The 17780-nt window shown below is 40.0% G+C and overlaps 1 protein-coding gene across 1 annotated transcript in view; it reads left to right on the forward strand.

Moving 5' to 3' along the window:
• LOC122798180 (ectonucleotide pyrophosphatase/phosphodiesterase family member 3-like) overlaps nt 1-17780 on the forward strand; it is an 835307-nt gene that overhangs the window by 303648 nt on the left and 513879 nt on the right. The window contains exon 6 of the mRNA XM_044066922.1: nt 5390-5487. Within this exon, the coding sequence (XP_043922857.1) occupies nt 5390-5487 (98 nt within the window). The remainder of the gene's footprint in view (nt 1-5389; nt 5488-17780) is intronic.

The following is a 17780-nucleotide window of genomic DNA, read 5'->3' on the forward strand; positions in this document are numbered from 1 at the left end:
AGAAGCTGTATTCTTGGCCTTGGACAGTGCTGTTTTAACCTGTGCAACAGGAATACTGGGTGCCTGGCAATCTACTGGTATTGTGATTGGTCCTTTGGTGGGGGTAAAGTTGGTACTGAATCTGTCGGCCAGTATATTGGCAATATCAGTTGGCTTGGTATAAGATATAAGATAAGGCATGTCCGCAAAATAACTTGACTAAATTGACCATTTGGGCACAGGAGAATAATATGCTGATAAATACCTCAAAACTATGCATATGAGATTTGGGAGACATAAGTTCAAAGGTGAATATTTAATACAGCAAATAGTGATTGGAACTGTTGACTCATTTAAGGACCTGGATATATGGGTAGATTCAGCAATTAGTTTTTCTAATCATGTCAACTATAGGTTGTATAAAAAGATTTATAAAGTCTAGGAAATCAAAAATAATGAAGTAATTGTTTGTTAGTTACATTAGACCCAAACTTGAGTATGGAATAACAATATGGAAACGCTATAAGAAAACAGGCATGAGTAAACTGGAAATAGTAAAGTGGAAATATACCATCCATGGATGTGAAAATTTAAGTTATTCTGAAAGACTAAAATATTTGAACTTGTACAGTGTCTCTTACAGATATCTAAGAGGAGATCTTATTCACGTATATAGGCCATTTAGAGACAGCTACCTCTGGGAATGTTTAGGGTTATCAAAAAGTACTAGAGACTCATCAACCTTTATAGAAGATGCTATAGGAATGAGAAGTGTACTAATTGGTTCTCTGATATAGTAGCTGATGCTTAGAACAGACTACCAAATTACATTAAAGCAAATACTAGTTTAGATATTTTTAAGAACAGCCTGGACACTTATTATGAGAACAATTGTTTTGGTATATTGGTATGCTAGAAGGGCATTAATGCCCATGCTTGAAATATTTGTATGTATGTATGTATCTATACTTCATAGGAATCTAAAATGAAAAAATCTTTTCTTTAAGGAAACACATCCTCATAACGTGAAAGGTAAGAGGCAAGCTTAATCACTTTGGAAAGCCAGTGCAAAAACAGCTGGTTAAGTAGTGCAATGCTCATCATGTGATCACTAGGACTGATCTGCAGGTGACCAGCTACCATACAACAGATGCTGTTGATCCAGAGAGTCAAACCACCTTTTGTTCTATTCCTCAGGATAGACAAGCCACTGATTCCAATTCCCTATGCTCCTCTGTCACTTACTGATTCCACTTAAGATCTTATTCAAGCAAACCACTCACTGGCTTTCCATGTTAATCACTCTAAAGTGCCTTTCAGCTAATTTGAGATCAGTCTCTTTACTCAGATGCCTGTTAATAGCAATGTGGCTCTACTCTTTACAAAACCTGCTTCACAGTTTAACATGAGTCAGGTATCTTAAGTGAAACCATCTAAGATGCTAATTAGAAGGGCTCTCCATCTTAGTCTCCTTATCAGACATCAAGCTTCATCCAAGACATTATCATTCTCCTAACCCCTCCCATGAATATACCACATTTTATCAATCTCTGGAGATTCTCTCTAGTGGGCATCTCCCCTAAATGTTTTTAAATTGCCCATCACTCCCTGCCTTACCTGTAAACAGTTTTCTAGCTTACAGCTACATGGATTCTCTGCTGCAAAGTGATCTCTCCCACAGTAGACCGATAGTCCCTCCTTTATTTCATCAGATTCCAGACAGAATCACTTTGGGATATTATAGCCTGTTTTCAACCATTTAAAATGTTATCACCCTTTTCCCTTCCTCTACCCAATCTTTCTTTAAATGATGCACCCCCCCCCACAACCCTCACCATCGTCTTTTCTAAAGTCAGTCATTACATTAAAAAGCTGCCTTCTCTAATATGCTGTTCATGGCACATTCGCCAACAATCCTAGGATTAAAGTGACTTCACTTATTGATCTATATCTGAAGATCAATGTTATCAATGATTCAATTAAATGATTGAAAACTAACACATTTGGAGCTTCAATATTAATATCCAATATTAATAATTTAAAGTTCATTGATTTTATTATGTATTATTTATTTGTTGGAAAAATAATAAAAACTTTTTGGTTAAAAAGTTGCCATCTTCCCTCATTTCATGATCCATTCTTTTATATCTAACTCCCAGGCCATATTCTCCTGCACTAACATTTCTGCCTCTTCTAAGAGTTTCACCTAAAACACTGGATCTCTCATTGCCCCCTTCCTCCAATGCCTGTCTTCCTCACCACCCACTTTGAAGGCTGTCTTGCAGGCTGCTAATTTATCTGCTACCACATATCTATAGAAATCTGGCACCCACCTTACCTCTTGGTTCTGCATCTGTATTCTTGCCATGTGTATCCTGTTCCAGGACTCATGCAGATAAAGTCTGTCAGATGCAACATGTAGGGCACTAGCATCATTCTGCTCTTGCTTATTTGCACCAAAGTGAACTTCTCTAGTTCTGTCTCAATTTTACATCTCTCCACAACCTTACATGGCCTGTATTATTGGTTACACTTGCATTGCAGCTTGCATATATTATGAACAACACATTTTTATTATTAACCATCAATGTATGCATTGCATGAGACACTTTTGAGGTATCTATTATATCCAGGTCATGTAGTAAATACATTTTATTAAAATGGTCTTTCTGTTTCCTCTTTTTAGCTCCCTTGCATTTAACTTGCAGCATGACTTCTCGGATGAAGCCATTAACTATCAATGTTTTTTAATCTGACTTTGGTTTTGGAACACATTTTTAAAAAGTCTGCTGTCTGAAAAACTTTTCTTTCTTTTTGTAGCTTTCATTTTTCTCAATTCACGGTTGTGACATTTCTCGTGATTAACTTTGCAGCCAACCTGTTCAGGATTTCTGACACATTTGTAATATGTCTTAATCATGCATTACTTTTTGGAAGATCATATCTGTGTACACAAGCACTTTTATATTTGATTTATATTTCCTTTCATCTGGGAAGTTTTGTTTCATATTTAATGCAAAATCAGCACCTTTCTGTAATGTGTTTCACATACCCAAACCATTTTACTTAGTTTTAAAATGTTTGTCTCAGTCGCCAACTTTTTTTGAATAATATTACTTATGTCACAGACTATTTCTTACAGAGTTTTTGCACTATCAGTTTTGAGCTCAGTAGCATATTCAGTAACAGATTCATTAGCTTTACTAATGAAAAAGTTAAATTAATACTGGTATGTACTTTTATGTTAGGTGTTGGATTAAATAACATTGCAGCAATCTAATTAGTTTTTCAAAGGTTTTATTGCCTGTTCTTTCTGGATGAAGTAGGCATCTCATTAAACCATAAATACTTAATAAAACTAGTTTATTTTTCTCTAATATGCTATATTTTGGTAAGAAAAATGACAAAATGGCTCACAGTGATCTTCCTGGTTTAGAATCGAGCATTAAATGCAGAAAGATTTCCTACAATTGCAACAATTTTTAAAGTATCCGGTTTCTCCAGATGTCTTCCCTGGGATCTACTTTGTATAACCGAACTTCCGATTCACCGACACATAATTTACCGACCCCAAACAACCGAAAACACACAACACCGACAAACACCAACAACTCAAAAAACCGAACACCATTACACCGACACAAAAAACATAAACTACACATTGCACACAATAACATATCCACTAACCTTAACCTAAACCCTAACCCTAACTCACTTAACCCACCCCTAAACCTCAACACCATCACTATCGCACACTTACCCTACCTGCACCCTAACCCTAACTCACTTAACCCACCCTAAAACATTAAGCCCGTCACTATCGCACACTCACTCCACCCGCATACTAACCCTAACACACTCAACCCTTCCCTACACTACACCACGTCACTATCACACACTTAACTTACCGGAACCCTAAGTCCGACACTACCGCACACTCACCTTTCCCACACCCTAACCTAAAATCCCTCACTATCGTACACTTACCTGTCCGCTCCCCAATCCTAAATCCGTCACCATCGCACACTTACCGGATCGTGCTCACACGTTGCCGTTGTCGGTCTTTCGGCTGTCAGAATATCGCCTTTTCGAGCACCTACCTGTTCGGTCATTTCGTCTCGATCTTCTGGGTGTCGGTGAAGTGGCGGTTCGGTTATTCAAAGTAGACCCCTTCCCTGTACCATTTTAATCAGTGCAAATGAAAGATATTTATAGTTTGTGTCACTCCACAAAATAGAGCTACAGCAAGCATAAATAAAATTGAGAATTCTTTATTTTTTCAGCATCATATACATGTTGTGCTTACATACAGGAGATCACCTCAGACTCTTAACACCTTGCAAAATCAGAATCTGTTCAGCTAATACAAGTTCTTGATATATACATATCTTGCAATAAATGGAGTATTAGAAAATAAAATATCATTATTTCAAAGTCAGAATACCAATGATGCAATGATAATGTCACTGAATGAAAGTCCTGAAACAAAACATATGGCATACATTCAAAATGCTTAATGCCTGGGTAGTGGCACAGAGACTACATACCCTCAGGAAAGAGAAATGCAGAGACTAGATATCCTCTGGAAAGGGAAATACACTTTTCTTCAAGAATATGCAACCTCAGGGTTAAAATTATTAATTTGTGAGGCAGTGAGGGGATGGTGCAGGGATATTCACCTCATGCAAACATGACTTAATGAAGGTTTTGCTACTTGATTTACTCTGGTTTATTTTGCTCTTTCCATCTTTTAGGTGTAGGACTGTTTCAGTTGCTTAACTGATCATTGACACTCTGAAGAGGAATAAACAACACTGAGTTAAAGGAATCTCATTCCATTCCTGTACTGTAGTTTACTACAGTCTAAAGCCACTATGTTTAGAGTATGAAGTGAAACTGATGGAAGTGAATGGTGTTGCATCATTGATAGATTTGAGGGAAAATAAGAAAAGGCATATAACAATGAGGTTGATAAGGGAAATGATGTTATATGAAGTAGAAAGGGCAGGATGAGTGAGTTTAATGTAGTGGGAATGAACAGATTATTAGTGGCAGCATATGATGATAACTTGATTACCGGTACATGAAGTAAAAACTTTTTCAATGTGCAGCAGAGGACAGGTAGGAAAAGCTGCAATCTGTTTTGTAAAAAAAAAAAAAAGAAAAATATAGTTTATTAGTGATGTTGCATTCTTCTATTTTTTGTTTCTTTTACTGCAAAGTCATATCCCTTGTCATGTCAAGGGAAGCATCTATCAGTGTACATATTATTTATGGAGGATGTAGTCCAAAATTAAATAAAACCTCTGTTCTAGTTTTTGGTAAAAGGAGTTTGTGAAATGGTTCAGTAATATAAGTATATGTTACCGTAGCCATTGACACATTATTATTTTCTCTGTTTATTTCCTAGTTTTCCAAGGCAGCCTGTAATCCTTATCTCTCTGGATGGGTTTCGTGCTGAGTACATGATGACATGGAAGCAGTTTTTACCTGTAATAACAAAACTCAGTAAGTATCCAAAGGACTTTTAAACTTGATGTCTTTTTAACTGCCAATCCCTACTATAAATCAGAGTTTGCAAGCCCCTCCCAGGGCTATTTCTCCTGGACACCAAGATTAAACTGATAAGACACTCCTATTAGACTCTTAAAGCTCGAGTTACCCTCTGTTTCATGTAATGCAATTACATCTAGTGCACTCTGCAATATTCAGAGTGCTAATCTGAATTGTGTATATTTCTTTTCTGCATTTTTCCTTGTTTTAACCAAAAGTCAACTGTTTGCATTTTTTTAACTTAGTCTGGGACCTTAGTCTTGTAGTATCCCTTACAGTAGTGGGAGAACTGTGAGTTGCTCCAAGATTTGAGCCTCAGTTATTACATTTCTATTTTTCTGTTTGCATTTTACTTAGTCTGGGAACCTTAGTCTGGCAGTATCATTCACAATAGTGAGAGAACTGTAAATTGCTGCAGGATCTGAGTCCCATTTATTACATTTTACTGCATTTTTTCTGCTTGCATTTTACTTGCTCTGGGGACCCTAGCTTAGTATTGTAGTATCACTCACATAGTAAGAGCACTGTGAATTTCTGCAGGAACTGAGCCTCATGTATTACATCTCTACTGTGCTTTTTTCTGTTTGCATTTGACTTAGTCTTGTAGTATCACTCACAATAGTGAGAGAATTGTGAATTGCTGCAGGATCTGAACTTTATATATTCACTTGTACAGCATTTTTTACTGTTTAGATTCTTCTTTAACTCATCTCCTATAACCTGTGTTGAGCTGTGCAGCAGTGGTTTACAGTGCATTGCATAGAAGCAAACACCTAGAACTGTAATTTCCATATAAAACTTCCTCTGATTTTTTCTCAAGTATCTAGCTGAGTCTCAGGAAGCTAGTTTACCCACTGAGAAGCATTAACCCAAGAGTGTTTTTTTAGATCATTCATAGACCTCTCCTCTCAGCCAAGCAACTCTAAAGCCCTATTACAATACTCCTTATAGATCACAAAAAAGAGGCTCCACATCTATGGATGTGCACTTTTCTGCTATCTCTGTAACCAGCCAGGTGGAAATGGGCATCCAGAGACAATGTAGCTATTGCCTCATGTTTACTGAGAATCACCTAAGCAGACTGACACAATATGCAAAAAATGTAATACATTATGTTTTGGAGGAAAAGCTCTGGCATACAGACACTGATATCTCCAAACAGGTTGTCAGTAACACACACATACCACACCTGCTATGGATCAGACACATAAACTCATATATGCTGAGGCTCTTAAATGCAATTTACCCAAACCTTAAAGGCTGTCCTCAGCAACTTTCCAAACACTCTGTAAAGGTAAAACTTCCCAGGATGCATACAGCTACATCTCATAATGTCTCGATCTTTAAGCCCTAAAGGCAAACTGCCAAACAACCCAATATTTTGGTCATTGGAGACTCTATTGTGAGACACACTGATGCCCCCCTTACTGGGCTAAGCAAGGAGACAGTCACGGTCAGTTGCCCATCAGGAGCAAGGATCCACCAGATCACACATGCACTCAGGACATTGAACCACAAGTACCAGTATGACTCTGTCATAGTCCATGTGGGTGCTAATGACCTTAGACATACCTCCCTGGACTATAAAAAGAGAGATAATACAGCTTTCTGATTATGTGCACCAGGCAGGTAAGAACTTGGCATTGAGCAGCATACTACCTTCTCCAAGGATGATACCACAATATAAACCAAAGATGATTGACTTTAATAGTTGGATTAGTTACTGGTGTCAGTCTAAGGGGGTCCAGTATTTGTCAGCTTGGGAGGACATGCTTGACAGACCACTCTGCTTTCCCAGGGATGGTCTGCATGTGTCCCCACTAGGCTTTCAGATTTTAACAAAACATTATCCGCCCCTATAGTGCTTTTTTTAGGCAATGATAATTTGCTAAAACGTCCAACACAGTAAATTCTATGCAAGATAAACAAAATGTGTTACTGCTCAATGCTAGGAGTCTCAACAAGAAGCTCCAGTCCATGGGGGCACTCCTCACCCTGGAGAATGCTGACATCTGTGCAGTTACTGAGACATGGTTTCAAGCCACGGAAGGTACCACAGCAATACAAGGCTATAATACCAGCCACACATTTAGACCGGCTACCACACAAGAAGGGACAAAAGGTGGAGGTGTATCAATTTACATAAAAAGTAAGCATACCTCAAAATTGGTCAAACAATATGACATACAAGAGACCAATAATACCAGTGTGTGTTGAATAAATGCTTCTCAAACCAGTAGATAAATCCAAAAAAACAACACTAAGATGATGCAATACCAGGCTATCATAAAACCAGCAAATAGTTTATTCAGGAAACAGGCAAGGCAAAGGCATAAGCGTTATCGCAGTCTCAAAACTGCTTCATCAGATGCATAAAAATCTATCTAAATCAGTAACCATTGAAATAAGGGAAGGATAAGATCACATGGTACAACAATAAAATTCTTAAAGAGGTAACAACATATATATGCAATAACAAAAGGAAGTTGAAAGTTCCCTTATAATTTAAACAATGGACAACATATATATGCAGTAATATATAATATGACATATTTGAACTACCCCATGTCCAACTAACCTTAAGTATAATCCAATACTATACCCTTACTAGCTATAGGTCCTCATCTATGACCTATGATGACCATACCACATACTTGAATATATTGGAGTCAGTCACAATTCAGCCTGACACTGTCAACTTTCCCAGCATAAATTGGCATACATAGACAAACACTAACATGCAGGGTCAACAATTTATGTATTTTGTCAGTGCAAACACCCTGGAACAGCTAGTCTGCACACCTGCTAGGGGTGCAAATATCCTGGATCTGGTACTCACAAATATGAGGGAACATTGCCCCCCCCACTTGTGTATGTCCTCACTGGTCAGATCCGATCACAAAGTGGTAACCCTTGAAATATATATATGTGTATATATATATATATATATATATATATATATATATATATAGGCTGAACTCCCAGCAGACCCCAGAACCTTTAAGAACTTTTCCAATGCTAACTACCTCCTATTAAGTGAAGACATGTCTAAATTCCAATCCGCCCAAACTCGGAGAACACTGTGGCCTGTGTAGAAGTGTTTACAGAAACCCCATATAAGCATGTAAATAACTGCAGAGAAACAGTAGTACTAAACCCACATAAACTTAGGACAAATTCCAAAAACATACCCCCTTGGTGGACCCCCAGCTTGAATAGACTGTATAACAAAAGAAAGAAAATCCTGTCCAAAAATTAAGAAGGGCTATGCCAAAAAGACAAAAAACTCCCTTATCAGTCTCAACAAGCAACTCAGGGGACTAATCAAGTCCACAAAATACAACTTTGAGGCAATAAACAGCAGCCCAAGCTAAGGATAACCATAAGGCATTTTTCAGTTATATATTCAACCTTAAAGGGAATACCAAAAATGTACTGAACTAATAGTAAATGGAACTTTCTATACTGACCTGGGGGTATAGCAGATTTGCTGGCTGAGAAATGTAGCTCCAATTTCACACCCATTTTCCTCCATGATATACCTTCTAGCATTAACCACCCAAGTATCACTAAAGAACAGGTCCTCACTATACTCTCCAGAGCTAAAAACACTGCATCAGTGGGTCCTGATGTTTTCCTAGGATGCCTTCTAAATAACTTGAAACATGAACTGTCAGGCCCACTAAAATCTCTGTTCACTGTCAGTCTTCAGACAGGCTTCATCCCTAGGGAGTGGAGGACTACAACTGTCATCTCTATGTGCAAAAGTGGGCCATCAACAGACCCAGGGTGCTACAGACCCATAGGTTTGACTACTCTTATATGCAAAGCAATGGAAATAATTATTGTGGACCTGATAAACAAAGACATTAGAAATATTTACACACTGGACCCATCTCAGTCAGTTTGGTTTTGTCAAGGGCAGGTCATGACTACTAAACCTGGTGGACTTCTTTGAGAAGGTCACTAGAACCATGGATGAAGGCATAATGGTGCATGCTGCCTACCTTGAACTGGCAAAGGCATCTGACTCAATACCTCACTCAGGTATTATAGACAAACTCACAAATTTAGGCATAAATCCCTATGTCACCAATGGATAGCCACATGACACATACAGTACATATGAAATTAGATTGGGGGAAATCCACTTCCACCAAGAGACCTGTTGCTAGTGGTGTCCCACAGGGCTTGGTACTGGGACCTTTCCTGTTTGGCATATACTTCTCAGAAATCAAGGTAAATGTAAAGAGCCTTTGGCTGACCAAATTTGCTGATGACTGCAAGCTAGATGCAATCAATGAATCCCCCAAAGAAGTAGATATCCTCCAGGAGGATTTGACACAGACAAATAACTAGTGCCAGAACCATGGTCTAACACTCAGTGCAAAAAATGCATAATTATACCCTTTAGGAAGACAACCACCCCTGAAACTTGCAACATTGGTAACACTCCCCTAAGGGTAGACCCAGTAGTAAGGGACTTGGAAAGACAGGTTGACAGTAACCTGAACTTTGATCACCAAGTGTCCATGGTAGTGACAAAATCCTTCTACATGGCACAAATTATAAGTAAGGGCATGGCATCCAGATCTAAGGAGATCATAGTCCCACTGTACTAAGCCCTCACTAGACCAGTAATTGAGTACAGTGCACCTTTTGGCATGTACTTGAGCAGGCATTTGAAAAAGCTGGATTGGCTAAAGAGGTTCCTCACAAAAAAAAAAAAAATACTGGGTATAAATAACATGTGCTTTGCGGACTGTTTCAAACCCTGTCCCTATACTCAGTCTCCTACTGAGGGGTGATCTATGCCTAACCTACAAAGCATTCTCCTGTCCAGCCCTGATGGATCTGCTAGATATTCACAAAACAAGCAGCACTTCCCCGATATAAGGATCTAATCTCCGATTGTAACATAAACAAGACATGTTGGAGGGACAGGTATGTGTCTTAGAGATTACCTCTTCTCTTGAAGATTCCCCATTCATATGAAACAGAGCTCTTTCCTAAGCCTATTCAAATACAATTTGGACCAATGGATGGGAAATCACAAATGTATCCCTGGCTTGTTGCCTGTGCTTATGGACAGGGGCAGTTTGTAGATGCCTTAAGGCAAAGGCATATAGCAAAGCCGTTTTAGCCTGTGAACACTGATAATTAGGAAAAACGGGGCATGAATGACTAGGCTTAAAAAGGCTCTAGGGCCATTAGCCTAGTAACCTCCTATGATCCTATGAACTCCATTAGTTTGTTTCCAGAACAGTTACATGACACAGCTGCCTTTAGACTATCAGACAACCGGTGAAGAAATTTATATGAATATTTAGTTTGTCTCATCATTTTATAACAGAAGAAAATTCATTAAGGTATTAAAATATATCAAAATTATTGATATATATTAAACCATGAATACTAAAAGACCAGAGAAAGGGCTAGTAACACAGGAAGAGTTTCTGATATCCCAGTTGAAAAGTGGTACTAAGTGTCTGACGTTACACATTTTTATATCAACTATAACAGTGTGCGTTCTATCTGTGAGCCAGTTTGCTAACCATCTAGTGATGAATGGGTTGATACTCAGTTGGGGGAGTTTCTCAATGATCCCTGAGTGGGGAACTGTGTCAAATACCTTGGTTAAATCAAGATAGGTACTGTGTACTGCTTTACCCTCACACAGGGCTTTCGTGATTTTCTTAAAGAAGTTCACCAGGTTTAATAAGCAAGATCTACCCTTGATGAAGCCAAAGTGGGTTGGGTTAAGAGTTTGAAGGTTGCCTATGTCCTTGTTGATAAGGCCCATGATGATTCTTTCGATGGCCTTGCAGATAAGGCTGGTAATGGCTAATGAGTGTATAGTTCTTAGGGTCAGTTGATGGACCCCCTTTGTGCAAGGGGATTACTGTTGCTGTTCTCCACTCCTCTGGGACAAAACCTGTGGTCAGACTGTGGTTAAAGAGACAGCTAAGTGGTTGTTCGAGGTCTTGTTTTAGATTCTTTAGTATACAGCCTGGGGTGTTATCTGGTCCCATACAGGCCATATTTCTGGCCTTGGAGAGTGCTTGAATGACTTGTTCTTTGGAGACAAATGGTAGAGCACAGGTGTCAGGAATGCAATGGGGTATGGCTGGTGGGAAAAGGGGGGTGAAATTATCACCAAATCTGTCAGCCAGCTGGTTGGTGATTTCTTCAGGTTCTGTGTGAGTGGTGCCATCCGCTGTAAGTTTGGCACATAGCTGGCTATTCCCTTTGAGGTTTCAGACATAGCTATGGAATGCCTTATGATTGTCTTTAGCAAGTGATGCCAGTCTAGTCTCATAATGTGCTTTAGAGGGTGTTACAAGGTTTCTAATCTGTTTAGGCTGTCTTCTTTGCTGAGTATGTTACTTCTTGTTTTTAGATATCAGTTTCTTTCTTTTGTTATGTAACATATTTATACTTGCAGTCCACCAGGGTGGCTTGTTTTTGTGAGAGGACCTAGTTTTAGTCCTGTCAAGGTACTGCCGAGTCATTACATTTGCTTAAGTGGCTATACAGGGTATTTGTGTGCTTCTCTGCATAGGAGTAATTGTTGCCTGTGTTAGCAGGGGTTTGAAGCCATTTATGCCATTGCTTAGGAGGTGATAGTTTGCTTCAGAGAAATTTTTTTATATATTTATTTGCTCCTGTGGGCATGTCAGGTATGATCTTTAATTCAAATGAGACAGATTTATTGTCTGACTTAACTAGGGAGAGCAGCACACTGGGGGTAGTTTAGTAGCCCCCCATTTTGGTAAGTACTAGTGGTAGGACATTTGAGCCCCTTGTTGAGGTGCAGACTAACTCTTCCGGTGCATTTGAGTTAAAGTCCAGGAACCTCAGTACAGTCATGTTTGCGCTTGTGCATGCCACCCAAAAGATGGATGGCTAGTTGAAGTCTCCCATGACAAAGGTGTTTGTCTGTATACTGAGCGATTCAAGCAAGTCCAGGTAGGCAGTGTGTTTATCCTGGTTCATGGTGGGGACCCGTAGCTAGCTATGATGTAGTAGGGTGTTTTGCATTTTGTTATTTGGACCTGGAGTAGCTCAAGAGAGTCGTACTGTTTCACCAGTTGCTAGGAGTATTTGGATTCAATGAAAATGGATACACCTCCACCTTTAGTTCTTTCACTTTCAATTTAGAGTCTGAACTTGTGGAAGGCATTGTAGCCGTGCATGGCCGGGGTACTGTCTACAGCCTTGAACCAAGTCTCAGTGACTGCACAGACATCAGCATCTTCCAAGGTGAGGAGTGCTTCCAGGGAGTGCAGTTTATTGTTTAGGCTCCTAGCATTAAGCAGCATGACCTTGAGTTTGTCTCTAGAGTATTTTTCTACTTCAGAAGTTTTGTTGTTTTGACATAGCCTAAAAAAGGCTCTATGGGGGAGGTAAGTGTCTTTGCCAATATCATAAATCCTTGAGGAGATGGGAGAAGGCCATCTCTGGTGAAGCACTGAGGCCTGTTGACCATGTCTTCCCAGGATGACAGATATTAAATCCCCTTGGAGTGACAGTAGAAGCTAAGCCAATTGTTAAAATCAATCATTTTTGTCTGTACTGTGTCATCATCCTAGGTGAAGGTAGAATGCTGCTTAGGGCTAGGGTCATACCTGCCTGGCACACATAATCTGAGAGCACTACCATGTCTCTCTTCATGTAGTCCAGAGAGGTACGTTTCAAGTCATTCACTCCAACATGTACTATGACTGAGTCATAACAGTAATTATGACTAGGAAATTTGGTTTTGAAGTATTTTGCCTTAGGAGCTTGATTGCTGAGACACTGTTATACATGTTGTTATGTGTAGTGGTGGATTCTGTTTGTGTACCAGTATGTGAGGGCTGTTTGCATTTTGGAGGTCTCTGGTCATTTATGTCTTGACTTTATATTGTGTAAGAGGAGAGGTGTGTGAGCTGACAACTTTTGATGTCTTCTTTATTGTTATGTGAGAGAACTGATTTTTGCATCTCTACTCATTTTCTTGTGCATTTATCTGGGACTGGTATGCAAACATAATAGTGTCACAATGCTACATTAATATGAAGCAGCCAGACTACTCTTGTATTGTTCCAGCAGGTAGAGATGTACATCCTCCCATAGGTGCCACCTCTGTGTGCTCAGTGCACATCCTTCCTTAGGTGCCACCTCTATGTGCTCAATGCACATCCTCCCTTAGGTGCCATGTCTATGTGCTCAATGCACATCTTCCCCTAGGTGTCAACTCTATGTGCTCAATGACATCTACCACTAAGTGTCACCTCTATGTGCTAAATGCACATCCTCCCATAGGTGTTACCTCTATGTGCTCGATACATGTCCTCCCCTAGGTGTCATGTCTATGTGCTTGATGCACATCTTCCCCCAGTTGTCACCTTTATGTTTTCGATGCTCATCCTCACCTAGGTGTCACCTCTATGTGCTCAATGACATCCTGCCCTAGGTGTCACCTCTATATGCTCAATGCACATCCTCCCCTCTGTGTCACTTCTATATACTGGATGCACATCCTCCCCTAGATGTTGCCTCTATGTACTGATGCACATCCTCCCCTAGGTGTCATCTTTATTTGCTCAATGCACATTCTCCCCTAGGTGTCACCTCTATGTGCCCGATGCACATCCTGTCCTATGTGTAAACTCTATGTAGTCAATGCACATCTTCCCCTAGGTGCCATGTCTATGTGCTCAATGCACAACTTCCTCTAGGTGTCACCTCTATGTACTCATGCATGTGCATGCATGAGTGTGTCCCCTGGGACTTGTCTAGTGAGGGTAAGGAAAATGTATCATCCATACCTAGAAAAACCTACTGTTTGCTCATGTCTATGAAGACGTTTATCTTACAAAGCAGAAAAGTTACTTATGAATATACAGTGTTAAGACTTTCTAGGATCTGTAACATGTCTTGCCAGTAGAACTATAGGTGTGTGTGGTACACTAGAGCTAGTTATTGTCTTGGATGTAAGTCATACACCTGTAAAGATTAAACAAACTCATTAGGAAGTGATTCAAACTCTGTAGACAGAACAGCTTTAATGGGATCAAACTGGATTGTATAGCCTCCAATAAGTAGCTCATCACATTCTAGTCTTTGCACCCTGGACTTCCTGTTTTGTCTTAATACACATTTTTTTTTTGTTTTCAAAACTAAGCTAAATAGTTCACTGTATGTCTGTGACACATATGCATCATCTATCAATATTCTCTAGATACGCATAACAGGAATCTGCATACTAAATGTTACAGCCCTTTTTCTTATGTTAAGAACTTACTGTTTAACTGAGATTTTAGTAATAAACATGAATAAAGGTTTTACTTTTGAGATCATGTAACATTTCAAAGTGTCTGTCAAGTTGCTAAATAAAGAATTTGATAACTTGTGTGTGTGACTAACCTTCATAAGGTCTTTACTGTGCTGGCCTTCTATAAAGAGGGGTACCGCATGACATGATGTGCATTGCCTGCCTAAGTCTTTAAAGTTATATAATCCATATACTGTAGTAGCCTTAGGATTTACATTTCATCTGTCCACTGTTAAAGTGTAATAGTGCAATATTTACCATCTAGAGACTTTATTGTCTGTTCACTGGGATCTACCTGACTACATCGACAGTTCACAACACCGACAACGACTTCACCGACACCACATAATCGACAGTTCACAAACACGACACCTCATACACTCGACACATCATAACAACAAACAAAACAAATCCCCTCTCCAAAACCCACACACACAACACAAGCACACCAAAATCCTTACAAACCAACACTAACCCTTACATGCACAATTATCTACAACCCTAACCGAAACCCTAACCCTAAGGTCCGTCACTATCGCACACTCACCTAACCCGCGCCCTAACCCTAACTCACTTAGCCCGCCCCTAACCCAAAAAATATCACTACTGCACCCTTACCTAACCCACGCCCTAACCCTAACTCACTTATCCCACCCTATCCCTACAGACCGTCAACATGACACTTACCTTACTCGCACCCTTACCTAACCCGCGCCCTAACCCTAACTTACTTATCCCACCCCTATCCCTACAGACCATCAACATCGCACACTTACCTTACCCTAACGGCCGTCATACTTACACATCCTTTCCCCATCTCAGTGTTCTCAGCGTCGGTGTTTTCCTCCGTCGGTCTTCTGACTTGTCGATCTTCTGAGTCGTTGTCGGTGTTGTGAACTGTCGATGTAGTCAGGTAGATCCATTCACTGCCATTTTCTTATAGGTTCATAGAAGGTTACTAGGCTAGCAGCTCTAGAGCCTTTACAAGCCTAGCCAGGTTAATCCAAAGTAATCCCATTTGTTCTGTTTTTGGTAGTTTCCAGAATGAATTTATGAACAGAGTGGGTCTATGATCAACACCAGCTACTCCTGTCCATGTGAGATATGGCTGCCACCTCAGGGGTGAATATGCGGTCTCCCATCCTATTATCTAGGTTGCATTTGAATAGGGTCAGTGAGTACCTCTGTTTTGTATGAATAGGGACTCTATTCCAGAGAAGTGTTTGTCTCTGGGAGACATATCTGTCTCTCCAGAATGATTTGCTAATGTCACAAGCTAGGCTGAGATCCCTAGAGTGAGTGACTCTTGTGCCATTTGACATGCAGATGTGCAGCATTTCCATTAGGGCAGGGGTGGAGATTGCCCTGTAGGCCAGGCACAAGTCATCTCTCAGCAGTCTATAAGATACAGAGTAATATGACAGGGCTTTCAGCCTCTCCATGTAGGTCATAGTTTGGCGTCCCTGTATTTTCATAGTGAGAAACCCCTGAGGTCTCCCCAGCTGCTGCAGGTGTCCAGCTGATGCAAAAGGGTGCATTATACTCTATTAGTGGTCTGACGAGGGTCGAGTACAGTGGAATTCTAACATTCTTTGACCTGGATGCTATGCCCTTGCTTATAAGTTGTGCTACTTAGAATCTACTTAGAATGCTTTTCTTATTACTGTGGAAACTTGGTGGTCAAAGTTCAGATTGCTATAAAGCTGTGGTCCCAAATCTCACACCATTGAGTTGGAGCTCAGGGGTGTGCTGTCAATGTTGTATTTTGTTTGGAATTCTGTTTTGACAAATAATAATGCATTATTTTTGCATTTAGTTTTAGATCATGACTTTGGCACCAATCATTTGTTTCTGTTAGCCCTTCTTGTAATATGTTGACATAACTGGGGGACTCAATAATTTCTCCTAGTTTGCAATCATCAGCAAACTTGGTGAGCCATGGCTGGTCTGCTTTGACCTGGACTTCTGAGAAATAGATCCCAAACAGTAAGAGACCCAGCACAGACCCCTGTGGTATGTCATTGGTGACGGGTCTACTGGTGGAGGTGGAGTCACCAATTTTGACAGTGTGTTGTGTTGGTGAGACAATTGGTTACCCATATACTAACATAAGAGTTAATCTGTATCTGAGAGTGTTTCTCAATGATGCCATAGTGGGGAATTGTGTCAAAAGCCTTGGCAAGACTGAGATAGGCTGTGTGCACCATCTTACTTTGTTCCTGGCTTTGGTGACATTCTCAAAGAAGTCTACCAGGTTTAATAAGCATGATCTACCCTTAATGAAGCCAAACTTGAGGTAAGTCCAACATTTGGAGGTTAACTATGTCCTTGTTGATAAGGTCCATGATAATTCTTTCCATGGCCTTGCTGATGAGGCTGGTTAGACTTATAGGTCTGTAGTTCCCAGGGTCAGTTGATGGCCCTCCTTTGTGTAGGGGGATTACTGTTGCTGTTCTCCAGTTTGCAAGAACATAGCCAGTTCTCAAGCTATGATTAAAGTTTGGTCTTGGCAAACACAGAGATGACCCATTCTCTAGAGATACTAGGCAGAGGGCTGGTGACAATTAGGCTTTGGGATATGGTAGGTGGAGATGGGGGGAGGTGTGAAGTTGCACTGAATCTGTCAGCTAGCAGGTTGGTGATATCTTACAATGTAGTATGAGTGATCCTATCTACATCCACTTTGCTACATAGCTGGGCATTCACTTTTAGACTTTGGATGTAGTTAAAGAATGTCTTATGATTATCCTTGGCTACGGATGTGATTTATTTTCATAATTTGCTTTAGAAGACTACAAGATTTCTGATTTTCTTGTTTAGGCTTAGGAAGGAACTCTTCCTCTGCAAAGTGATATCCCTCTTGCTTTTGGACAACAGTTTCTTCCTCTTGTTATATAATCTGTTTATACTTAAAGTCCACCACTGTATC

Source organism: Protopterus annectens, chromosome 3.part1, assembly GCF_019279795.1.
Source record: "Protopterus annectens isolate FY-2018-M chromosome 3.part1, PAN1.0, whole genome shotgun sequence".
Classification (NCBI taxonomy): domain Eukaryota; kingdom Metazoa; phylum Chordata; order Ceratodontiformes; family Protopteridae; genus Protopterus; species Protopterus annectens.